At 44.0% G+C, this 26,075-nt stretch overlaps 1 protein-coding gene across 1 annotated transcript in view; it reads left to right on the forward strand.

The window, feature by feature from the left end:
- Positions 1-26,075, forward strand: part of DIP2A (disco interacting protein 2 homolog A) — an 84,710-nt gene that overhangs the window by 9,042 nt on the left and 49,593 nt on the right. The window contains 4 exon segments of the mRNA XM_049785490.1: positions 7,753-7,824; positions 15,676-15,795; positions 18,786-18,905; positions 20,378-20,581. Coding sequence (XP_049641447.1) covers positions 7,753-7,824; positions 15,676-15,795; positions 18,786-18,905; positions 20,378-20,581 — 516 coding nt within the window.

The following is a 26,075-nucleotide window of genomic DNA, read 5'->3' on the forward strand; positions in this document are numbered from 1 at the left end:
ACTCTGGCCAATCTGTAGACTCAGTACAGAGCATTGTCTGATTTGCATGCATCAAAAGCCTGCTTGGATCGGCTGAGTTAGAGAGGCGGTCCGAGCAGCCTTGCAGTGATTGATTGGTGCAGGATCGAATTGGAAATTCATTTGATGGCAATATCCAGACGATTTTTGTTTAGTGGCATATCGAAATGTTTTTCAGGATACACTCGGTGTATAAGACGACCCCCGATTTTTGGCTGACTTCTTTTCGTTTCAAAAGTCGTCTTATACGCCAGAAAATACGGTAGATGTGGCTCCCCAAATGAAACAAACAAAACCACAGCACCAAAACAGCCCAAACAAACTCAGTAGTGAGCAAACAACCAACCTGATGGAAAAAACGGGCCAAGGATTTTTAACAGATTCCTTCCTGAAGAAGATACTCAGAAGGCAAATAGAAGATGCTATACAGATGTCATTAGAGAAATGCAAATTCATTTTTACAGTATTTTTTGGTTGAGTACTGTGACTACAGTACTGATAATGATGGTTTCCCATGTGCATATTTATCATAAGATCCCAGTGCTCCCTCACAACTCCCCTCCCCAAACACACACAAACTCAGTTTTGTGGATCAGTTCTGATTTGGGGGTTGGTTTTGGTTTTGGTTTTTGGGCCATACATACACAGCAATGCTCAGATATTACTCCTGGCTCTGTCTCAAGAATCACTTTTTTTTTTTTTTTGTGGTTTTTGGGTCACACCTGGCAGTGCTCAGAGGTTATTCCTGGCTCCAGGCTCAGAAATTGCTCCTGGCAGGCACGGGGGACCATATGGGGCGCTGGGATTCAAACCGATGACCTCCTGCATGAAAGGCAAACGCCTTACCTCCATGCTATCTCTCCGGCCCCTTTTTTTTAATTTTTTTTTTTTTTTTTTTTTGGTTTTTGGGCCACACCCTGTGACGCTCAGGGGTTACTCCTGGCTATGCGCTCAGAAGTTGCTCCTGGCTTCTTGGGGGACCATATGGGATGCCGGGGGATCGAACCGCGGTCCATCCTAGGCTAGCGCAGGCAAGGCAGGCACCTTACCTCCAGCGCCACCGCCCGGCCCCTCCTTTTTTTAAATTTTTATTGTGACCAAAGTGCATTACAAATCTTTCACTACATCATTTATGGTACATAGTGACAATGAGTGACGGGCATTCCCACCACCAGTGCTGTCTTCCCTCCACCCCTGTTCCCAGCATGTATCCCATATCTTCCTTCATTACCCCCAGAATGCTAGTGCAACTGGTCTCCACTTTACAGCTTGTTGTAGATTGAGCATCCATTCCACCGTCATTGGAGATAAAAAGGATAAGAAAAAAGGGAGAAAAAAATTTGGTAACAACTACCAAAAAAAGAAAGAGGGAAAAAAATGGAAGAAAAAAAGAAAAAATGCACCCGGCAAATAAAAATAAAAAATCACCAAATAATAACCATAAGAGTGAAAAAGAAAGAGAAAAGAGAAGGAAAATAAAGTCAAAAACTAACAAATCAAAACAGAACAAGAAAAAGTAGGGGTGCTGGAGTGGCAGGGTTTTGGCTTTCCCACCACTTTTTTTTGGGGGGGGGTGTTGATCCCATGATGATATGCTTCAAGGATGGAGAAACCCTGAATCTCTTAGGCCACGGGAATTCCCTTTCTTCTCCAATGCTTATTATGCCTATGCAAAAAAAACAAAAACAAAAACGAAAAAAACCGCAAAGAGCCCTCTGCACAACATTTTGTGGCCCTGCCCTAGAGGCATCTTTATTTTGTTTTGTTTTAGTTGTTTGGATCACACTCCCCAATGTTCAAGGCTTACTACTGACTTTGCACCCAAGGATCACCCCGACTTTGCCTCCTGCGGCCCCCGGGTAAATTGAGTTTGAGACCCCTGGGAGGGTCAACACAAGTCAACTGTGTACAGATAAGCACCTTGTCTGCTTAGTAGTTCTTCAACTCCTCTTTTCCTGTTTCCCTTTGTTGCTACCTTGTTGCTTGTTGTGTATCTTTAAGTCGTGCCTATGAGTGATCATTCTGTATCCATTTCCTTCTGACAGTCTTCACTCATCATGGTAACCTCCATGATAGTTCCTCCGTATCGTGACAAATGGAATGGTTCTGTTCTTTTATAGAGCTGCATAATGTTTCATTGTGATGCATATATCAAAACTTTTTTCTCTGGTTTTTGGGCCACACCTGGCAGTGGTCAGGGTTTACTCTTGACTCTGTGCTCAAGGGTCACATGTGGTGGAGCTCAGGGTGTTATGGAGTGTTGGAGATCAAATTTGGGTTGGCCACATGCAAGGCAAGAACCCTACTACTATATCTCTTGATCTGTTTGGTTGTAGTTCGGTATTTAGCTTATTTCCGTACCTTGCCTTTTTTGCTAAGCTTTGCAGTGAACATAATGTGCATATATCCTTTTGAATGCGTGTTTTTTGTGTTCTGCAGATAGATTCTGAGAAGCACTGCTGGGTGTGACCCAAAAACAAAACAAACAAACAAACAAAAGTCTGGAAACAGCCATATTGGTGGGGTTGTGGTGAGAATGGAGCCCTCATTCACTACAGTAGGAAAGCCACCTGGTTCAGTCTCTAGAAAACAAAAAAAACTCTCCGAAAAGCAGGAATGACTTCCATATGACCCAACAATATTGCTTCTCAGAATCTATCTGCAGAACACAAAAAACACGCATTCAAAAGGATATATGCACATTATGTTCACTGCGTATAAAGCAAATGCCTTATCTCCATGCTATGTCTCCGGCCCCAGCCCAGATGGTTTTACTGACAAATCTTATCAAACATTTCAAAAAGAAATAGCACCAATTTTATGGATTCTCTTCTATGTTTTAACACTTTTTGAAATCATTTTAATTTCATAAAATGCAGAAACAGTTCATAGAATTCATATAGCATTCTGTGGTGGCATTAGATAATTAGAAATGATTATCAAACTACCTCTAGTACGTATCATTTTAGACAAAACCTCATAGCTCTTACAACTTTTAGGGATCCTCAACACTGCAAAATCTATGTTCTGCACAGGGATTAATGTCTCTTTTTTAATAAACACATTCTTTAATTGAATTACTGTGAGATACACAGTTGCGAAGTTGTTCATAATTGAATTTCAGTCATAATGTCCAACATCCTTCACCAGTTCACATTTCCTACCACCAATGTCCCCAGTTTCCCTCCTACCCTCTCCCCTGCCTGCCTCTGAGACAGACATTTCTCTCTCCTTCTCTCTCTCCCTCTCCCCTTCTTTCTCTCTCCCTCTCTCCCCTCTCTCCTCGCTCTCTCCCTCTCCCTTATCTCCTCTCCTTCTTCTCTTTCTCCCCCCTCTCCTTCCTCTCTTCCCCCCTTTCTCTCCCCTCTGTGGTTTGCAATATTTTTATTGAGGGGTATCATGCATATCATTTTCTCTCCTTTTCAAGCCAGCACCCAGCTCTTGTACAGAGTGATCATTCCCAACTATCATTGCCTTAGAGGTCCCTTCTCTGCCCTAATTACATTCCCCCCGCTATTTGTAGCATGCTTCCTGCATTGGATGGGTCCTCTTGGCTCTCATCTCTATTGTCTAGATATTATTACCATCTATCTTTTTTTATATTCCATAAATGAGTGCCATCATTCTATGTCTATCCTTTTCCCTCTGACTCATTTTGTCCAACATAATAACTTTCCATATCCATCCATGTATAAGCACATTTTATAACTTCATTCTTCCTAACAGATGCACAGCATTTCACTATGTAGATGTACCATAGTTTCTTTTTTTTGTTTCTTTTTTTTTTTTTTTTTTTTTTTTGGTTTTTGGGCCACACCCGGCGGTGCTCAGGGGTTCCTCCTGGCTATCTGCTCAGAAATAGCTCCTGGCAGGCTCGGGGGACCATATGGGACACCGGGATTCGAACCAACCACCTTAGGTCCTGGATCGGCTGCTTGCAAGGCAAACGCCGCTGTGCTATGTCTCCGGGCCCGTACCATAGTTTCTTCACCCACTCATCTGTTTTTGGGTACTTTGGTTGTTTCCAGATTCTAGCTATTATGAATAGTGCTGCAATAAATGTAGTGCAGAGGACTTTTTTGCATTGTGTTTTTGGGCTCGTTAGGTATATTCTTAGGAGTGCTATTGGTGGGTCATATGGAAGCTCATTTTCTAGTTTTATGGGTTTTTTTTTGTTGTTTGTTTGTTTGGGTTGTTTTGCTTTGTTTTGTTTTGTTTTTGAGCCACACCCGGTGGCGCTCAGGAGTTACTCCTGGCTCTGTGCTCAGAAATCACTTCTGGCAGACTAGGGGAATCATATGGGATGCTGGGGATTGAACTCAGGTCCGTCCTGGTCCACTTTGTGCAAGGCAAACATCCTACCGTTGTACTATCTCTCTGGCCCGTTTTTTTTTTTTTTTTTTTTTTTTTTTAAGGAATATCTGTATTGTTTTCCAAAATGCTGGACCATTCAACATTCCCATATCAGTGAATGAGAGTCCCTTTCTCCCTACATCCAGGTCAGCACTGATAGTGCTTGTTTGTTTGTTTGTTTGTTTTTTATTGGTTTGTTTGGTTGGTTTTTTGGAATACAGCCAGTGGTGCTCTGGAGTTACTCCTGGCTCTTCACTCAAGAAGTACTCCTGGAAGGCTCAGGGACCACATGGGATGCCAGGGATTGAACCTGGGTTGGCCATGTGCAAGGGAAACACCCTACACACTGCACTATTATTTTGTTCCCCAGGTTGGTCTTTTTTTTTGGGGGGGCCACACCCATTTGACGCTCAGGGGTTACACCTGGCTATGCACTCAGAAATCGCCCCTGGTTTGGGGGGACCATATGGGACGCTGGGGGATTGAATCGCGGTCCATCCTAGGCTAGCGCTTGCAAGGCAGACACCTTATCTCTAGCGCTACCTTCCCGGCTCCTTTTTTTTTTTAATAATTATCTTTATTTAAACACCGTAATTACAAATATGATTATAGATGTATGATTACAGTTATGTAAAGAACACCCCCCTTCACCAGTGCAACATTTCCACCACCAATTTCCCAGATCTCCCTCCTCCCCACCCCCCTATACCTGTACTCAAGACAGGCTTTCTGCTACCCTCATTCATTCATTCACATTGTTATGATAGTTTTCAGCCATATCTGACCCCAGGTTTGGCTGGGATAGTAAGTGTTTTGGCTGCTGGTATTTAGTGTTTGCTGAGCATGGGTAAAATACTTGAATTCACTTCCCTTTTGTTGACACCTTTATTTTGAGTCTGAATTCTATTTTTTTTTTTGTTATTGTTTTTTAAATTAAATTAATTTTTTGTTTGTTTGGTTTTTTGAGGGCCACACATAGCAGTGTTCAAGGGTTATTTTTGGCACTGCACTCAGAAGTTACTCCGGCAGGTTTGGGGACCATATGGGATGCCAGGGTTTGTTTGTTTTTGTTTTTTGGGCCACACCTGGCAGTGCTCAGGGGTCACTCCTGGCTGTCTGCTCAGAAATAGCTCCTGGCAGGCACGGGGACCATAGGGACACCGGGATTCGAACCAACAACCTTTGGTCCTGGATCGGCTGCTTGTAAGGCAAACGCCGCTGTGCTTCTTTCCGGGCCCGGATGCCAGGGTTTGAATTCTGGTCAGCTTTGTCCAAGGCCCTATCCACTGGGCTATCTATCACTCTGGCCCTTTTTGTTTTAACCTGATTTTGAATAGACCCTTGCTTTCAATTTATGGATATTAGGCCAGTTTTTGAGAGGGTAGGTCAGTTTATGTATATTGGGTCAGTGTTTGAGAGGTAGGTGTGTGTGTAGGAGAGAGAGAAATTTGGTAGCTGGCTCTTTGGAAATGGCTAGTCAGTCAGTTGGCTCAATAAAAATTGACCGCTTTTGGAATATAAGGGGCATAGAGGAGAGTGTGTTTCAGTTCTGAATGCTGTTCATTTAGATACATATGGAAACTAGAACAGAAAGAGCTGTTTCTAGGAAATCCGTACTTAATTTTTTTTAATAATCTGAAAAATATTCTGCTTTTAAATACAGGTTTATAAATTTCTGTTCAGTGTGACAATATTTAATTTTCATTTAAGTATATTTTAATTGCATGTGTTTTTTTTTTATTCTAGAGAAAGAAATTTTATTTTACTAGATATTGCTTTAAAGTTGTGCCTTAAAGTTGTTCACATTTGGAACTTTGTCAAGGAGAAGTCTACAGCCATATGACTATATGCAGATTAGGGTTAGATTAACCAAAGGATAATCCCAAGGATTACTGCAATCAAAGTGATGCAAATATGGTCATCATTTTGTGTATACTGAAAATATACATGGGCTGGGAAACAGACTTTGCATGTTGGTGCCCTAGTATTAGTGTCTGGTACTGCATGGTTCCCTACCACCAAGCCAGGACTAACCGCCAAGCAACTTTGGACATGGTCCCAAAACAAAACACAACAAAAAAGTGACCCAAAAATAGTGTTTGGTTAAAAAAAATAAAAAAGGTAGAGTGGCATTTATAATGTAATTCCATTAGATGCAACACACAGGCACAAATTAGTTTACATTCTGCAGGGCCTGTTCAGATCTGAGGGCACTAACTAAACAGTAGGACCATTTCCCAGGACATGGTGGGAAATAAGGTAGGGAGAGGGATTGGTGGCAGGGAACACAGCTGAGACCAACAGGTTCCTGCTGTGTGTGAGTTGGGAGTGGTGAATCAGCTGTTAAGCAGAGACTGTAGGGGGTAATAGCCCCTCCTTCTCCCAGAGCATATCTGCCTGACCTTCAGACTGGTCTTTCTTTTCTTTTCTTTTTTTTTTTAAAGACAATTTATTAAAAAAAATAATAATAAGACAATTTATTGAAACCAGAGGAATAGTACAGGTAGAATGTTTGCCTTACATGCAGCTACTAACCTGGGTTCATTCCTGTTATCTCATATAGTTCCTCAAGCTCCAGCAGGAGTTTATTCTTGAGTGCAGAAGCAGGAATAACCACTGAACAGCATCAAGTGTGGCCCCAAACCACAGACTGGTCTTTCTTGAACTCAGATTCATTGTCTTTAGGTAGCACTCATTGACGTGCTCTTTACAAGTAGTCAAATTTGCCCTTTTCAAATACTTGCTTCTCAATTTCTACACCAAAACACAGTTGTGTGTGACTGTAAGATGACACCCAGCTATTAACCCAAAATAAAGGTGTGCCCCCAAGTTCCTCTTTCCTTTTCACCTAGCTCTTTGATATGTAAAAGCCCACCCAGATCACTTGGCCTTCCCCCTCCTGTGGTATTGGGTATTGGGTATTGGGTATTGGCTTAATAGAGTCAGTTTTTGGATTGGCTGTTCAGAGACACCATGATTTCACGACGTGAGGGTTTGTTTTCATATGGGACCACCACCATAGTGACAGCAGAAGTTTGATCTCTGCCAAATTCTCAATCCTTGCTGATCCTTCTTAGAGTCAACTCTGTCTCGCCACCCCTCGGCAACCACCATCTGCTCTGTGCCCCAGGGTTGAATCTCCCAGATATGTTGACAGAATGACTCAGTGTGCAGCCTTTCAGTCTCAGAATGCAGGTGAGATTGTCCAGGCCACACAAATGGCTCGTTCCTCTATAGTGCTGGATAATGTTCTATCACACAGGAGCTGAGTTCTCTGTTGGGCTGATCACCAACTGAAAGACCGGTTTCCAGCTTTTGCATGCTGAATTAAATTTGGAAAATGGAATTTAAGTGCAATGTAATCTTTTTCCATTGTTTTAGGTGATATCACTCAAAAAGGTTATGAGAAGAAAAGGGCAAAGCTGCTTGCACGCTATATACCACTCATTCAAGGTAAGTGTTTGTTAACACACATTCTCCTTTGAAACCTAGCTGAAAGTTGATTTAGAACTTAATGTTACTGTGTTTTAGATTATAAATATGTCTAAGTTATAAAATTCAAAGACTTGGGATATATATTATTTTTCAGATTACCAAACATGATTACTTTTGTGATTACAATGAGGATATTTCCTTACTCAGGTTTGGAACACAGATAATAAGAACGTTATCTCTTCTCACCTTAGATAGACCGACCCGTAGCATCATCTCATTCTGTATCAGCAATTTTCTTTGCAGGATTTAGCAAACTACCTCCAAAACTGTTTTTTCCCCTCTAAAACTTATATCCCCTATAAAGGGCCAAGAGAAACAAATTATGCCCCAGAGGAGGTGGAAGGAGTTGCCGCACCAGAATAGGAATGTTAATACCAAGCTGTGCAGTAAGAAAACCTGGTTTGTGCCTGGAGAGGGAGGGTGTAAGTTCAGAGCCAGGTCCTGCACAGGCATGTACAAGTGGCAGTGGGCTTGCAGGTCACTTGTGTGTTGGCACAGCTTCTGCCCATATGCTAGACACATTATCCAGCACAAAGTCAACTCTAGTTTTGTAAAAGGTCTGATGTGGGAGGCAATAGCATGTCTTCCAAGATGTGTGGGGAAATTATCACTGTCTTGAGTTAGGAAGGGTCACATTTTTTGGAGCAGGGGCATAATAGTTTGAGACCACACCAGACTCTGTTCAGTGTTCACTCCTGGTACTTGGAACCATATGGAGTATGGGGAATTCTACCCTTGAATGACCACATACAAAACAAATACCTTGCCCGTGAATTTCTTTCTTTGTTTTTATTATTCCTGGCTCTGTACTCAGGGATCACTTCTAGCGGGGCCCATGGGACCATATGGGATATAGGGCTCTTAAACCCAGCTGGCCTGGGTTTAATCCCTGGAACCCTGTATTGTCTCTGAGTCTCAGGAAGAGTAAGCCCTGAGCATGGTTGGGTGTGACCCAAGAACAAAGGAATAAAAAACCAAAAGGTAGGGGCAAGAGAGATAGTACAGGCCCCAGTAAAGTGCTTTTCTTGCATGCCACCGACTCGGGCTTGATCTCCCACATTCCGTATGATCCCCTAAGCTTTCCTGGAGTGATCCCTTGAATGTCGCAGAGGTCTCAAACTCAATTTACCTGGGGGCTGCAGGAGGCAAAGTCGGGGTGATCCTTGAGTGCAAAGTCAGTAGTAAGCCTTGAACATTGGGGTGTGTGACCCAAACAACTAAAACAAAACAAAACAAAAAAAGATTCCTCTAGGGCAGGGCCACAAAATGTTGTGCGGAGGGCTGGAACGGCCCGTGGGCCGCGAGTTTGAGACCCCCGTTAGAGCCAGGAGTTAACTAAGCACTGCCAGGTTTTACCCCCTCAAAAAATATAAATTAGACTGTTAAATAAAGAACTTTATTAATCACCACAGAGATTCAAGTCAGGCCCCAGAGTGAGGAAGGATAATTGTAACACAGATCACTGAAGACCTCATGTTCAGTCATAGAAGTGACACCATTTGGTAGGTGCTGCTGTAATGGGCTGTCTCCTATTGTACTGTCCAGTCAGCTCACCACTGGCCACATAATGACTTCTCAGCACTTGAAGTATATGAGATTGGCTTTTTTAATTTAATTTGAATTGATTTAAGCTTAAATAGTCATAAATCTCTCCAACATGATAAAAAAAATTTCCAGTAGGAAAACAGAAGACAAATGAATATTTCATTCATAAGAAAAAATCTTTGGAAGAAAATAAAACATTTTTTTAAATTTTTTTATTTTGAATTATAAGAACAAAAGATGCAAAGAAAGAGGACAAGGTAAAGTTACAGTGGAAGGACAATCACCCATAGCATAATTCTCAGAAGAAGTCCCCTTGCTGATATCTTAACTTTGAACTTTCAGCCAAAGAACGTTAAGATAAATAAAACAGAATCCATGTACAATTACTTTGTCCCTCAAGTCCCCAGATTGTAACACATTATAATATTTCTTAACAGCACACAAGGCAATCTAAAGCCATAAAACTTACGTAACTCCTTAAACATTAGGGGCATAGTATTTTTTACATTTCCATGTACATGCATATTAGAGTCAAAGGAACGGTGTTAGAGTGGCAATTGTTGTTTGCATAGGCCCACCAAAATATGAGAGGCATGGAAAGGAATAACCTTGGCCTAAATACAAAGAGATCCTACCCCTGAAGTTTCCTGGCATAAGACCAACTCTAGGCTTTAGGCAAGTTATCGTCCAATCCTAGACATTGTCCGTAGTGCCAACACACTTTTCACACAGTCTCTGTTGTTGGTATCATGTTTCTGTATTAAAGATCCTGGAATCTGCATAAGGATTTGCATGTGGGAAACATAAGGAAATTCAATGTTTGGGAAACTTATGGGATGCCCGGGATCAAATCTGGGTCCTCCACGAGCAAAGCAAATGTCCTAACTGCTGCGATACTGCTCCGGCCTGTTTTCTGTTGTGATTATGAGTTAGGCCATGTACTTAGTGTTTACTTTTGTTTTGTTTTGTTTTTGTTTTTGGGTCACACCCTGTGGCGGCGCTCAAGGATTCCTCCTGGCTCTGCGCTCAGAAATTGCTCCTGGCAGGCACGGGGATCATATGGGATGCCAGGATTCAAATGCCCTACCACTGTGCTATCTCTCCTGCCCCAAGTTAACATTTATGATTTGAGAGTTTGTTTCTATTTTTGTTTTTGGGCCACATCTGTCAATGCTAAGGGGTTATACTTCTGGCTCTGACTCAACAGTTACCTCTGTGGTGCTCAGAGGGACCATATAGGATGCCATGGATGGAACCTGGATCAATAAAGTATAAGGCAAATGCCCTACCTGCTCTATAATTGCTCTGGCTCCAGCATGTATGGTTTTGTTGTACACAGTTATTACTTCATCAACCAATGTATTTTTGTTACTTCCAGTTTACCTCATCATTCCTCCCAATCCATTTCCCTGCTTGGTGTTTTCAGATTTAAATTTTTAGGCCAAGGCTTTATCATCACTCAGTGCTCTCTGTTCTCTTATATTGCTTCTTTGTTTTCCAAAGATGAGTGAGTCAGGTATTCACATCCATCATGATTTTGGTTTCCATATCCTGACCACAGTAGTGGACACTGGTGTGCACATATCAACTTGATATTTTATGTATCTTATAACTTTCTGAAGTAATATTTTTGTGTTGGAGGGCATAGCAGGGGTCTCAAACTCAATTTACCTGGGGGCAACAGGAGGCAAAGTGGGGGTGATCCTTGAGTGCAGTTAGTAGTAAGCCTTGAACATTGGGGGGTGTGACCCAAACAACTAAAACAAAACAAAACAAAAAAGATTCTTCCAGGACAGGGCCACAACATGTTGTGCGGAGGGCCGGAAACGGCCCATGGACCTCGATTTTGAGACCCCTGCTCTATGCCAAGTAATGTGTGGGTCGGGGTCTTGTGGGAGCCCTTCTTCTCCACTTTTGAAAGCACTCCAACTTGTTTTTCATAAAAGGCTGACTAGGGGCCGAAGACATAGCACAGCAGTAGGGCATCTGCCTTGCATGCGGCTGACCCAGGACTAACCTGGGTTTGATTCCGGGCATCCCATGTGGTCCCTCGAGTCTGCTGGGAGTGATTTCTGAGCACAGAGCCAGGTGAGTGCCTGAGTGCCGCTGCTGGGTGTGGCCCAAAAACAAAACAAGAAATTGACGTAGAGAATATTCCCACCAACAGTGAAAGAGACTTTCTTTTCAACACCTCCTTGAAGACAGTTTTTTTACAGACCTTTTTGGGAGAAGGTGGGTATTTGGGTCACAACTGATGATGACTGTTTACTTCTGGCTCCACACTCAGGAATTATTCCTGACAGTGCTTGGCGATCATATGAGGTGCCCGAGATTGGGTCTGCTGCATACAAGGCAAACACCCTCTATACTATTGTCTGGCTCCAATTTTCCAGAATTTTTTTTTTTTTTTTTTTTTTGGTTTTGGGGCCACATCCAGCAGTGGCACTTAGGCACTCACCTGGCTCTGTGCTCAGAAATCACTCCCGGCAGACTCGGAGGACCATATTGGATGCCCGGAATCAAACCCAGGTCTGTTCCAGGTCAGCCGCCTGCAAGATAAACACTCAATCTTTTTTGTTTGTTTGTTTTTGTTTTTGTTTTTTGGGTCACACCTGGTAGCACTCGGGTTACTCCTGGCTCTATGCTCAGAAATCGCTCCCAGCAGGCTCGGGGGACCATATAGGATGCCAGTATTTGAACCATTGTCCTTCTACATGCAAGGCAAACACCTTACCTCCATGCTATCTCTCTGGCTGCAAACACCCTACCTTTGTGCTATCTTTCCGACCCCAATTTTCCAGACTTTTTGATGTATGCTGTTCTTACTTGTGTGAGATGAAATCTCATTGATGTTCTGATTTGTATTTCCCTCATAAGAGATGATAAATCTTTTTTTTAAAAATTTCCTATTGGCCTCTGAATATCTTCTTTGTTATGTGTCTGCTCTCTCTCCTCCACATTTTATTTATTTTTTGTTATTTATTTGTTTTGGGAACATACCAGAGATCACTCCTGGCAGAGCTCAGGGGACCGTTTGCAGTGTTGGGGATCAAACCTGGTTTGGCCATGTGCAAAACAAGTGCTGTAACCTCTGTACTATCTCTCTGTCTTCTTGTCTCCCCAATTTTTTTTTTTTTTTGAGTCACATCTGGCAGTGCTCAGGGGTTACTCCTGGCTATGCCCTCAGAAATCGCCCCTGGCTTGGGGGGACCATATGGGACTCTGGGCGGTTTGTCCTACGCTAGCGCTTGCAAGGCAGACACCTTACCTCTAGCGCCACCTTCCCGGCAAAAGTTTTCATATCTTTTTTTTTTTTGGTTTTTGTGTCACACCCGGCAGTTGCTCAGGGGTTACTCCTGGCTCTTTGCTCAGAAATCGCTCCTGGCAGGCTCAGGGGACCATATGGGATCCGGGATTCGAACCACCGACCCTCTGCATGAAAGGCAAACGCCTTACCTCCATGCTATCTCTCCGACCCCTCTCCCCGATTTTTTTAAATGTGGCTGTTAGAATTTTTTTGTTAGTGAGGGGCCGGGAAGGTGGCCCTATAGGTAAGGTGTCTGACTTGCAAGTGCTAGCGTAGGACGGACCGAGGTTCAATCCCCTGGTATCCCATATGGTCCCCCCAAGCCAGGGGCGATTTCTGAGCTCATAGCCAGGAGTAACCTATGAGCGTCAAACGGATGTGGCCCAAAAACAAACAAAAAAAAAAGAATTTTTTGTTTGTGAGTGCTTTATACATCTTGGATATTAGCCTTTTATGTCACGTATTGTGTGTAAATATTCTTGTATTACACTTGACCACTTACAAAAGTGTCTGTTTTGGTTATTTTTTTTTTTTTTTTCTTTTTTGGAGAATTTTGGGCCACATCTGGTAGTGTTTCAGGGCTTACTAATGCTCTGTGCTCAGGGACCACTCTCAGCAGGCTTGAAGACCATGTAGAGTGCCAAAGATCCAATTTGCCAGGTAAACACCCTACTGCTGTATTATGTCTGGCCCCTGCTTCAAGTTTCTTCTGCCATATGAAAAAACTTTAATTTGATATAGTTGTACTTGTTTTTTTTCTTTGTCATTTTCTGATTAATAATTCTCACACCTTGCACATACTTTATACTATCAACTTGAATATATAAATATACATATGAATATAAACTGTTTATAGTAAATCAACAACAACAAAGAGTATTGAAGCTCTCTCTCTATGCTGATAATTATTTAAAATAAAAAAATAAAATTGGGGGTCGGAGAGATAGCATAGAGGTAAGACATTTGCCTCACATGCAGAAGTTTGGTGGTTCAAATCCCGGCATCTCATAGGGTCTCCTGAGCCTGCCAGGAGCGATTGCTGAGCATAGAGCCAGGAGTAACCTCTGAGCACTGCCGGGTGTGACCCAAAAACCAAAATAAATAAATAAATAAAATTGGAGTGGAAGGGCATTGTAAGGGACTAAAATGTTAGAAAATCATAGAGTACTAGGTTTTGTTGGTTCACTCAAGATGAAAGCATGGGGTGTGATAGTCTAGACCAGGTGGGTTCCTAGTAGACCAGCTCTGGTCTTTGGGGGTGCACTCAGCATCTTAGTAATGAACAGAAACTCAAGACAGGAGTTGTGGTCTGGCATCAGATATTAAATTCTCCTGCCTCTGGTCTATGTGGAACTGCAAGTGAAAACGAACTGTTTGTCTCCCACCCAACTGGCAGAGTTCTAAGTCGTTTCTCAGAATTCAGTGCTGACAAGGATGTGGGGAAGTGGCACTTCTCTATGTTGCTGTGGGAGTGAGAATCTCAGTAACCTTTAAAGAAGATATCTCTTGATAACTGTCCAAGTTAAAAATACACCCTGTCTTTCACCAGGCCATTTCACATTGAATTTTGTATCTCTCTGAAGAATCTATTTAAAAAATATTTTTGAAGTAACATCAATTTACATTCTGCATCTTAAGAGTGCTTTTTCATACCTCTTCAAAATATGGTGACTTTGAGGTTGGGAGAGAGGACTGTGGGAGAGTGCTTATCTTTAAAGTAGTTGGTCTGAGTTTGATCCCCAGTTCCCCCCATCCCCCATATTGTCCCTGGAGCATTACCAGAGTGATCTCTGATTTTAGAGCTAGGAGTAAATCAACAAAACAAGCAAATGGGGCCAGAGAGATAGCACGAAGGTAAGGCATTTGCCTTTCATGCAGAAGGTCATCGGTTCAAATCCCGACATCCCATATGGTCCCCTGTGCCTGCCAGGAGCGATTTCTGAGAGTGGAGCCAGGAGTAATCCTTGAGCACTGCCCGGTGTGACCCAAAAACAAAAAACAAAAACAAAAACAAAAAAACAAGCAAATGAAAACAAAAACACAACAATGGCTTCTTTTTGGTTTAGCAATCTAAACCTTATTTATTTAGTTAGTTAGTTAGTTAGTTAGTTAGTTAGTTAGTTAGTTAGTTTTTGGGCCACACCCAGCAGTGCTCAGGGGTTCCTGGCTTTGTGCTCAGAAATCACTCCTGGCAGGTTCAGGGACCATTTGGGATGTCAGGGATCGAGCCCAGGTTCGTCCCGGATCAGCCGCGTGCAAGGCAAATGCCCTACTGCTGTGCTATCACTCCGACCCCTCTTTCAGTTTTCAGTTTTTCCGTATATGATAAGACTTGCCATATCCACCCTACATAAACCCCATGCAACATCCTGCCACCTGTAACTCGACCTATTCCTCTCACTCCATCCCCTTTCCCTCTGGTGAATATCGTTGTTTTCACAGGGCCTAAGAGTGAATTTTCTTGTCTTTGCCAGTTTGTTGTTTCAGTTATTAAGCCAGTGATGTATGTTAAAGAGTTCGAGTTTATGAGCATGTGCCTTCCTCTACAGCACTGTCATTATGGTGCCGAAGACTCTAGGTGTTTTCATGATGAACTTAGAGTTATCTCACCCACACATCTGCCTGGGACCCCATCATGATTGCTTAGTGCTATTTGTCACTGAGTTGACTGACATCATGAACAGTACCAGATTGTGGCCTAGCCTCTTTCATACCTGGGAAATAGTAACAGGTTATGAACAGTCTTTCTGGGGCTCTTCCTGTGGGAAGAGAGCTGCTCCTTCAGCTTCCAGAGTCACTGTCTGCTGTGCTTGGAGGTACCACGGCATGGTTGGGTATTTGTCCCCTTGTTACATTGCCATCTGTGCCAGGTGGCAGTTCAAGGGAGACTTCCAGCATTTTCTTCCATACTCGGAAACCAAATGTTGACGAGACCTCCCTATGAAATTGTTTTCCAGGAGTAGATCCGACCTCACCTGCCGAGCACAGGATCTCTGGGTCCTCACAAACTGCAGCCACAGCACTCAAACAGCAGAAGCAACGGCCCACCAACTCCCGAGATGAGCGCTTCCGGTCAGGTAGAGCCAGCGAGGGGTGACTCAGTGTCAGATCCAGGCTTTATAGTTCTTTGTTTACCAGACATGGCTGTTTGACAGTTTGTTTTCATCCAGAGAACTTACATATGCAGCTCTCTAAGGAAAACCTCTAGGGTCCCCTTCTCAGACCTTTGGAAATATTCCTCTTCTTTGCTCTTTTGGTTTTTTTTGGACCACACCCAGTGGCACATGGAGTGGCTACTCCTGTACAGTGCTGGGGGGAAAAAAGGGACACACAATGTGCTACCATAGATGGAGCCTGGGTCTCCAGCATACAGAGCATGCTTTCCAGCCTGCTGAGACATCTCCTGGTCTGAGTATTTTCATTCTTTTTGTTTTGTTTGGGGACCACACCCAGCGGTGCTCAGGACTGACCTGTCTTGTACCCAGATATCAGTCAAGGAAAGCTTGACACAGTGAACTGTGTTTCCGGGGATTGAACCTGGGTTTGCTGCATGCAAGGCAAGATACTCTACCTATTTCTCCAGACCCCTACGAGCCTTCTTGCTATAAGATTTTTAAAAAATGGTTTCAATTAATTTATTTTGGGGGTTTGTTTTTTATTCTGGGGGCATACTTAGCCATGCTCAGGGCTTACTCCTGGCATTAAGGGCAGTAAGGGGATCATATGGGCTTCCAGGGATCAAACTTGAGTTGTCCAGGTGCAAGGCCAACGTATTGTTGCTCCTTACAGTGTTTTTAGAATTTTTCCCTGGCAAAAAATTTAGACAATACAAATGTGGACTTACTAAAGTGGTAGCCCTTCAGACTCAGTGTTCAGTTCCATCAGTGCCATACTTGGGCTTGGATTCCTTCATCTAAAACTCACCTGCTTTCTCCATCCCTGATGGATGTTGTAACCTGTGTCAGAGATCATGCTATTTCATTTAGATATCATAATACATTGTACTCTTGAACATTACTTAAAAAGAATGCATCTCTAAAACATGTTAAGGCAGTGAATAACAGTTTCTTAGTACTAGGTATGCAAATGTTCATATAGCTTTAAAAGAAAAACCATAGAGGAGATAGCATAGCAGTTAGTGTGCTTGTTTTGCACATGGCCAGCTAAAGTTCAATCTCTAGCACCAAATAGAGTCCTCTGAGTACCACCAGGAGCAATCCCTGTGTTCAGAGCTAGGAGTAACTCTGAGCACCTCCAGGTATGGCCCACAAACCCACCAAAAGAAGGAAAAAAGAATGGATGCAGTTGTTGCAGATGCTAACAACTCAGTGTTAGCACATGTGCCTTGAGTGTTTGAAATCTTGGGTTCAATCTCTTAACACCTGTAAAACTATCACCAAATCCCAAATGTGTTAATTCACCAACATCTTGCCATGCTATGGAAACCAATTTATTTTGCTGCCTCTCTTTCTTTGTCTTTATTTTGGTGGGGGTAATTTGGGGGAGTTGAGGCCATGCCCAGTAGAGCTCAGATTTTATGCCTTGGTCTGTGCTCAGAGATCACTTTTGGCATTGCTTAGGGAATCTATGTGGTGCTGGAAATTAAACCCTTATTAAGGGCCAGAGCAGTGACGCAAGCAGTAGGGCATTTGCCTTGTACGTGCTAACCTAGGATGGACCATGGTTCAATCCCCCGTATCCCCTGTGGTCCCCAAGTCAGGAACAATTTCTGAGCGCATAGCCAGGAGTAACCTCTGAGTGTCACTGGGCAGAACAAACAAACAAACAAAACCCTCATGGGGCAGGAGAGATAGCACAGTGGTGTTTGCCTTGCAAGCAGCTGACCCAGGACCTAAGGTAGTAGGTTCGAATCCCTGGCATCCCATATTTTCCCCGTGCCTGCCAGGAGCTATTTCTGAGCAGACAGCCAGGAGTAACCCCTGAGCACCGATGGGTGTGGCCCAAAACCAAAACCAAAATAAAACAAAACCCTCATATAGCCACATGTACCCTAATCCCACCCCCTCTCTCCTCCTCCAAGCAAACCTGGGTAGGATTGGCTCAGGATAGGCCTTCTCCCTCTTTCCTCTCTCTCTTCAAGCTAACCTGGGTGGAATAGGCTCAGGAGTGAGTGTCTCTCTCTCTCTCTCTCTCTCTCTCTCTCTCTCTCTCTCCCCTCTCTCTCTCCCCCCCCCCCTCTCTCTCTCTCCTCTCTCTCTCTCCCCTCTCCCCCTCTCCCCCCCTCTCCCCCTTCTCCCCCCCTCTCCCCCCCCAATATATAAGGAACAACTCCCAGTCCAGAGCCCAGTGGTCGTTCCCAGCATGCCTAGGGGATTCTTGGGTTCTGGGATTCTGCATGCAGAGCACACACACAGTCTTTGAGGCATTTTCCTAGTCCCGACCACTACAGACATATTATGTTCCTTTATTTTCTTCTGTTTTCATTTTGGGGTTTAATGAAATAACTTAATTCGTAACTATCAAAATACATGTTTTCAAAATCAAATACATGAACGAAGAGCCACTTGATCTTTTATATTTTGCAGGGGTGGTGGTAGTAGGGTTGTGCTGCTCTCGGGTGGCCTTGGGGCCCATCCCAGTGACTCAGATTCTTTTTTTTCTTTTTCTTTTTTTTTGACTCTCAGATTCTTGTTTACCTGGGCTGGTGGTTCAGTGTGAGCACTGAGGACGAGGGCTGCGAGGACCTAGTATTGCTGGGCTCCTCCAGATAACATTGGGGGTTCGAGCCATGATACGGGGAGAGGGCACTTTCCTTGCTCGCAGCCTACCTGGGTTTGATCCCTGGTACTTCATATGGCTCCCTGAGCCTGTCAGGAATGTTCCCTAAGTATTGCTGAGAACTGAGGTTGGCTGCATGCCTTAAACCCACCCCTGCCCCAATTATACACACAGACACAGGCAAACACACACACACACACACACACACACACACACACACACACACACACATCATGAGCATGTAACCTCTGTGTAATAAAAATGTGAAACTTGGTCATATCAGTTTTGATCTTGTAAGAAGTATGTTTGCTGTGCTTTCTTTGTGCAGATGTTCACACTGAAGCTGTGCAAGCAGCTTTGGCCAAATATAAAGAGCGAAAGATGCCCATGCCTTCAAAACGACGCTCTGTTCTCACGCACACATCTGTGGAGACCTACACCCCTCCAGGTACTGATCTCAGAGTCAGCAGTGACAAGATGCCTGGTGCTGGAAACCTCGACTTTGTAGAGAAGGTCTGGAAACACAGGTCCAGGGCTCCACCCTGGTAATCTGGGCATAGCAGGGTGCTGCTCCGACACTCGCTCTGCCACACCTCTTGTGTAGATGCTAGTGGTTTCACTAAGATGTTTTTCTTCTCTTAGTAAAGAGAAGAATCTAAATAAGCAGAGGGAAATGCTAAAGTTCCTTAAATTGTGTGTGTGCGCGCGCGTGCGTGTGCGTGCGTGTGTGCGCATGCGTGTGTGTGTGTGTGTGTGTGTGTGTGTGTGTGTGTGTGTGTGTGTGTGTGTGTGTGTGTGTGCCGGCCTGCAAAAGAGCTATTTGGAGGGTGTTTCCCTTTGTGTTGTTACTGCTGTTTTGCCATTGACCTTGCTGCTACATTAGACATGAAGCCTCCTCCTGCAGTTCTCTCAGCGGTTTCTGTTCACACTGCGTGAAACTCTACCAGCTGGGCATCTGCTGGAGGAAGAACTTTGTGTCTGAGCTTCATCGTTGCCTTTCTGCTTTTTGCAACATACTTGCACATTTGGTTTTGATTTGATGAAACACACCCAGATTCCCAAGATAGTTTAGTGGTGTGAGTAATACTTCCTTGCTTTAAAAAATGTTTATCACATAATAAAGTCCAAAGAAATTGTAAAGTTATTTCTGGTCACTATAACTAGAGTTAGAACTTAATTTTTTTTGGTTTTTGGTTTTTGGGCCACACTTGGGGTGTGCTCAGGGGTGACTCCTGGCTCTTGCTCAAGAATTACTTCTGGCAGACTGGGGACCGTATGGGATGCCATATGGGGATCAAACCCAGGTTAACCAGGTGCAAGGCAAGCCAGCGCCCTCCTGCTCACTCTGCTATCACTCTGGCCCCAAGGCTTAACTATGATTATAAAGAACTTTCCTTTGTGGGCCTGTTTGTTTGTTGTTGCTATTGTTGTTTGTTTGTTTTATATTCTTTTTAGCCACACCAGCCAGTCCTTAGAAGACTGTATGGTGTTGGGCCACCTGTCACTGAGTCAGGTGGACTGCAGAGTCCTGCCCAGTGTCTCCCCACACCCCCCAAATTAGTGTGAGGCGGATGGGGCTCACACTGGGCTGCAGGAACACTGAGCACTCGCAAAGCTCTTGATACAGATGAAGAGTGCTGCGGCTGGTTAGGAGTTGGCAACTGCCCTGACTGTATTGGGTGGTACCCTCTAGCCCAGTGCTCTGAGAAAGGCAGGCAGCGAGACTGGTGCTTGGCAGTCTATCCCAGAGTGCCATGCTAGTCTGGGCTCTGAGAAATTGTCCCTGAGGATGATCCTGGCCCTATCTTGGTGCAGCAGTCAGTGCATTAAGCTTGCTGAGCACGGCCTGAGAAGCCCAGGTGATGGAATAGGGCCCTTGCCCTCTTCCTTGCGTCATGCTTATCCTTATTTTAACCACAGACACATCATCTGCCTCAGAAGATGAGGGCTCTTTACGGCGACCCAGGCGGCTAACCTCCACTCCGCTTCAGAGCCATTCCAACGTTGAGCCGTGGCTCGACCGAGCCATTCAGGGCTCGTCCACCTCATCCTCCGCATCTTCCACCTCATCTCACCCAGGAGGGAGACCCGCAGCCACAGGCCCCGCTGTCCACGCCCACGTAGGTCAGTAGCCATTGCCACAGCCCAGGACAGACCTTTCAGTGCCCAGCGCCACCTGCCTTCTCTTTTTTTCATCTGCAAAGTGTTTGGGAACAAGATAATGTTCTGGGTGTGTCCCCCAGTGCCCTGTAAGTGTGTGGTCTTCAATCTGCCTTCGTGCTGCCTGTCTTCCTTCCTTTGTGTACATGGGTCGGAGCCAGGGCCAGCGGCTCAGCCCTTGTTTTCTTCACACTCCAGGTGGAGCAGCCCTTTAAATGGCGATCAAAGCTGGATCATATTTCAGAGTTGCTAAAAGGGCTCTTGAAGTCGCTTTTGTCATCAAAGGATTTTACAAATGTGAGGTGACAGGTTAACTAGTTGAACTGTGGGATTGTTTTGCAATCTATTCAGATATCTAAAACTATGTTATAGTCCTGAAATTGATAAGATTTTTACCAAATCTATCCCATTAGATCACAGTAGTCTTGGAGGGAAAACTGCAACCCTTTTTTTTTTCTGTACAGTGGGAGTGTGGACACCCAGAGTTGATGTGCAAAGAAGTGCACACTTCTTTTGGTAGGGGCCCACTGTGGCAACAACCTCTTCTATGCACACAGGGACACAGACTGCACTGGGGATGGCTGAATACTTAGGCTGGCCCTGTGGTTAGTCCTGGACTGATATAACATTTTTTGGTTCCTATCCATTTTCTCTATTTGTTGCTTTTTTGGGGTTGGTTGGTTTGTTTTTGCTTTTGGGCCATATCTGGTGTCATGTGGGTTACTCCTGGCTATGCGCTCAGAAATTGCTCCTGAAAATAAATAAATAAATAAATAAATAAATAAATAAATAAATAAATAAAATAAAAAAGAAATTGCTCCTGGCAGGCTCTGGGAACCATATGGGATGCCGGGAATCGAAGTAGGGTCCTTCCTGGGTCAGCTTCATGCAGTGTGAACACCCTACCACTGTGCTATCTCTCTGGCCCCCTATTTGTTGCTTTTTTGCCAAAACAGACCAGCATGTGCCATAGCAGGTTGTGTTTCCATTGAGTCCAAGCTGGCCCTGGACTCAGGTGCTGAGTTGCTTTTGTGTGATGTTGGGCATTTGATGGAGTGGGGTGAAATGGCTGCTGGTATTTTGCTGGTACCTCATTAGGTACATATAGGTTTAGGAGTGAGTTCTTCTGATGTACACATCCCTTGATCATTAAGAAATGACCTTCTCTGTCTCCTTACAACTTTATAATCCCAAAGTTGGTGTTGTCTAATACCAGTATGGCCACACTGTTCTGTTTATGGAATTAATTTCTTTTTTTTGGCTTTTGGGCCGGTGATGGATGCCCAGGGGTTACTCCTAGCTATGCGCTCAGAAATTGCTCCTGGCTTGGGGGACTATATGGGATGCTGGGGGAATCGAACCATGATCCGTCCTAGTTTAGTGCGTGCAAGGCAAACGCCCTACTACTTGCGTCACCGCTCTGGCCCCTGGAATTAATTTTTTGATATAGTGTCTTCCACCCTTTGATGATTTTTTTATTGGGGGGGGCAAAATACCCAACAGGTATTTTTTTAAATAATTTTTATTTTGACCAAAGTGGATTACAAATCTTTCACAGTAACATTTTAGGTACATATGTACATAGGTACACCCTTTGATGATTTTGAGTCTATGTTTGCCTTTACTGTTCACATGTTTCTTATAAGTGGCAGAAGGTTGGATTCCATTTTTTGTTTGTTTGTTTTGGGGCCACACCCAGTGACGCTCAGGGGTTACTCCTGGCTATGCACTCAGAAATTGCTCCTGGATGGAGGTAGGGCATTTGCCTTTCATGCAGAAGGACGGTGGTTCGAATCCTGGCATCCCATAGGGTTTTCCGTGCCTGCCAGGGGCAATTTCTGAGCATAGAGCCAGGAGGAACCCCTGAACACTGCCAGTGTGACCCAAAATTCAAAAAAAAAAATTGCTCTTGGCTTGGGGGACTATATGGGATGCCTGAGGATCGAACTGCAGTCCGTCCTAGGCTCGTGCAAGCAAGGCAGATGCCTTACCCTCTTGCGCCACTGCATCGGCCCCTGGATTCCTTCTTTTTGTTTTGATTTTGGTTTTTGGTTTTTGGGTCACACCCAGTAACACTCAGGGGTTACTCCTGGCTCTACACTCAGAAATCACTCCTGGTAGGCTCGGTGGACCATGTGGGATGTCGGGATTTGAACCTCCGTCCTTCTGCATGCAAGGCAAATGCCCTACCTTCATGGTATCTCTCTGATCCCGGATTCCTTTTTTAACTTTTTTTTAACTTTTTTTTTGTGTTTGTTTTTTGGGTCACATTTGGCAACGCTCAGGGGTTCCTCCTGGCTCTCCTGGCAGGCTCAGGGGACCATATGGGATGCCGGGATTCGAACTACCGTCCTTTTGCATGCAAGACAAACACGCTGCCTCCATGCTATCTCTCCGGCCCCCTTTTTTAACATTATTATTATAACATTGAGTTCTACCAAATTGTTCATAATACAGTTGTTTCAGTCACTGAATATTCAAATACCAACCCCATCACCAGTGGAACCTTCCTTTTACCAGTGTCCACAATTTCCAACCCACTACCTTATTCTGCCTCCTTGCAAGCATAAGCAAATTTACTTTATATTGTTTGTTACAATACAAAGGTAAATGGAATTATCAAAACTTAAATCCAAGAGGGTCAGTTTGAAATAATGGTTCTCTTTCCATGGTGTTACTAAAGTCAGTGTCTTAATTATTTACTGGACTGTGATTGGTGCTAGTTGAGCCTTCTGTGTTATTGTTCAGGCTCACTGAGCTTTGAGATTTTTTTTTTTTTTTTTTTGGTTCTCTTTTGGGTCATACCCGGTGATGCTCAGGGGTTACTCCTGGCTATACGCTCAGAAGTCGCTCCTGGCTTGGGGGACCATATGGGATGCCGGGGGATCGAACTGCGGTTCGTCCAAGGCTAGCGCAGGCAAGACAGGCACCTTACCTCCAGCGCCACCACCTGGCCCGAGCTTTGAGATTTTTATAGAACTTTCCCATTAGATTTCCTGTGATACTATTGTTCTTACACTAGTATAAGATTTCGAGGTTTCATGCAAGGATTGCATTTTTTTTGGTTTTTGGGTCACACCCGGCAGCACTCAGGGGTTACCCCTGGCTCTACGCTCAGAAATCGCCCCGGCAGGCTCGGGACCATATGGGATGCCAGGATTTGAACCGCCGTCCTTCTGCATACAAGGCAAAGGCTTTGCCTCCATGCTATCTATCCGGCCCCCAGATCCTGACGATTCTTATGTTCCACTTGAATTTTTCCACTTGGGTTCTTCCCGGAGGTCCCTTGTCTGCTGTTCATTTATTTTGAGTCATTTTTTCCATTGTGTTCTGTGGTCCCTTTCTGCATCTCCTCCTGCAGCACACTGATTTTATGGTCTGCTGCTGTCACTCCACTGCTGAGGCCTTTTCAGCGTTTTTCATTTCACCTACCAGGTTCTTATGTTCTGTCATTTCTGTTTGTACTTTCCTCATATTCTCTTGTGTTTTATTGGCTGTCCATTCCATTGTTTCTTTGAGCTCCTAAAACATCCCCAACATTTCTTATCTAAAGCTCTTCTCTTTTTTTTTTTTTTTTTTGGTTTTTGGGCCACACCCGGTAACGCTCAGGGGTTACTCCTGGCTATGCGCTCAGAAGTTGCTCCTGGCTTGGGGGACCATATGGAACACCGGGGGATCGAACCGCGGTCCGTCCAAGGATAGCGCAGGCAAGGCAGGCACCTTACCTTTAGCGCCACCGCCCGGCCCCCTAAAGCTCTTCTCTTATATTAATTGGCTATTACTGGCTGAGTCTTCACCCACTAAGTATGTTGAGGTTTTACATTCCTTTCCTGTTGTGACTTTTGAACTCTGAAGATGTTTTGTATGGGTAGGGCACTAAAGTTAGAATGTCGGTGTATCTTCTCTATAAGAAATGTTGAAATCAAGAAATGTGTGGTTGTGTTAACTCTGCACTTGGAGAGGGTGTGTGTCCCTGGCTTGGGGGCTGAATGGTGTGATTCTGCATGCAGTTTCTTAGCTTTGAATTCTCAGGATCAGGCACATTTTGGTTTTAATGTGGATGTTTTGAAAACTACTTTTCAAAAATGACCATGCCATTTTTCCAAAACACTGGAAATAATTTCTTTCCAGATGTGTAAAAGTGGGAAGATTTTTATTTAAATATAAAGAACTTTTTGAAAGACATACTTTACATTATATATTGTTACTTAATTTTTCTTTGGTTTGGTTTGATTTGTTTTGAGGGGGCACATCTAGCAGTGCTCAGGATTTACTCCTGCTCTGTGCGCAGGAGTCACTCCTGGTAGTGCTCAAGGGGATTATAGGTGGTGTTGTGGATTGACAGGTCAGCCATGTGCAAGACAGATACCTTACTCACTTTACTAACTCTCCAGTTCCTAAAATGCAATTGCATCAAGTTTTTCCAGATTGTGAAATCTGTGACATTAAAGTTGGGCCCTTCTGATGTTTTTTTCCCCTTGCTTTGTGACTACTGAGATTATATTTTTGCTTCCAAATAATTTTATCTTTTTATGTATTTAGACAAGATGTTTGCATTCCACCTAGGATATTGGAGGATAGAGAAGTAGTTGGAGTATAGTAGTTGAGACTGTCCCAATGTCTGTGTGACACAAAGGCATCTGTCAGTCGTGGGATGGAGTGCAGGCCACCTGCTTTATACCCTGTACTCGATGGCCCAACATAACCTATTTTCTTACAGTTGAGCTGGCCTTAGTTCTCACAGTCACTCTAGTAGCAGCCTGGGCTATAATAGTGAACATGTTGAGGACCAGCATCCCTTCCCTGGAAGACAGTGATCACGACAACATGTGGCCTTGTCCTTTCCAGATCTCCCAAAGGAAATAGCAGGAACAGTAACCCCCTCTAAGGGCTGCGTTGTTTCTTCCTAGAGAGACAGATTTGAGCTTTGTGTATGGATTCTTTGCTGACACTCAAAAAGACACTTGTTTTGTAAGCCAGGCCTGTTTTGGAGTGGTTATGGTGGTCCACACCTAGTGTTGCTCCACTCAGTTTCTGGCTCTGTGTTCAGGGGTAACCTGATGGTACTTGAGTCGGATGCTTTTAGGACAATCATCTCTTTTCTCATCTCTATTTTCCCTCCTTATCCCTTTTTTGGGTGGCTACAGCCAGTGATGCTTCTGGCTCTGTACTCAGAAGTTATTCTTGGCAGTGCTGGGGGACCATATGGGATGCTAGGGATCAGACTTGGGTCAGCCACCTGCAAGGCAAACTCTCTTCCTGCTGTCCTGTTGCTCCAGCCCCTCTCTTTCCTTGCTTGATTTTGTTTTTCCATAATGTTGTAGAATAGTCTATAGCAATAATCCTAAAATTAGTTTGTTCATTGAGGGAGAGCTTCTAACTAGGACTTCCTAGGCTATTAAGAGAGATAAGTGAGGAAAGGCTCACTCTGCTGTGGTGGGTGGTTCTGTGTTTGGTT

The sequence above is a fragment of the Suncus etruscus genome, chromosome 13, assembly GCF_024139225.1.
Source record: "Suncus etruscus isolate mSunEtr1 chromosome 13, mSunEtr1.pri.cur, whole genome shotgun sequence".
Taxonomy (NCBI): domain Eukaryota; kingdom Metazoa; phylum Chordata; class Mammalia; order Eulipotyphla; family Soricidae; genus Suncus; species Suncus etruscus.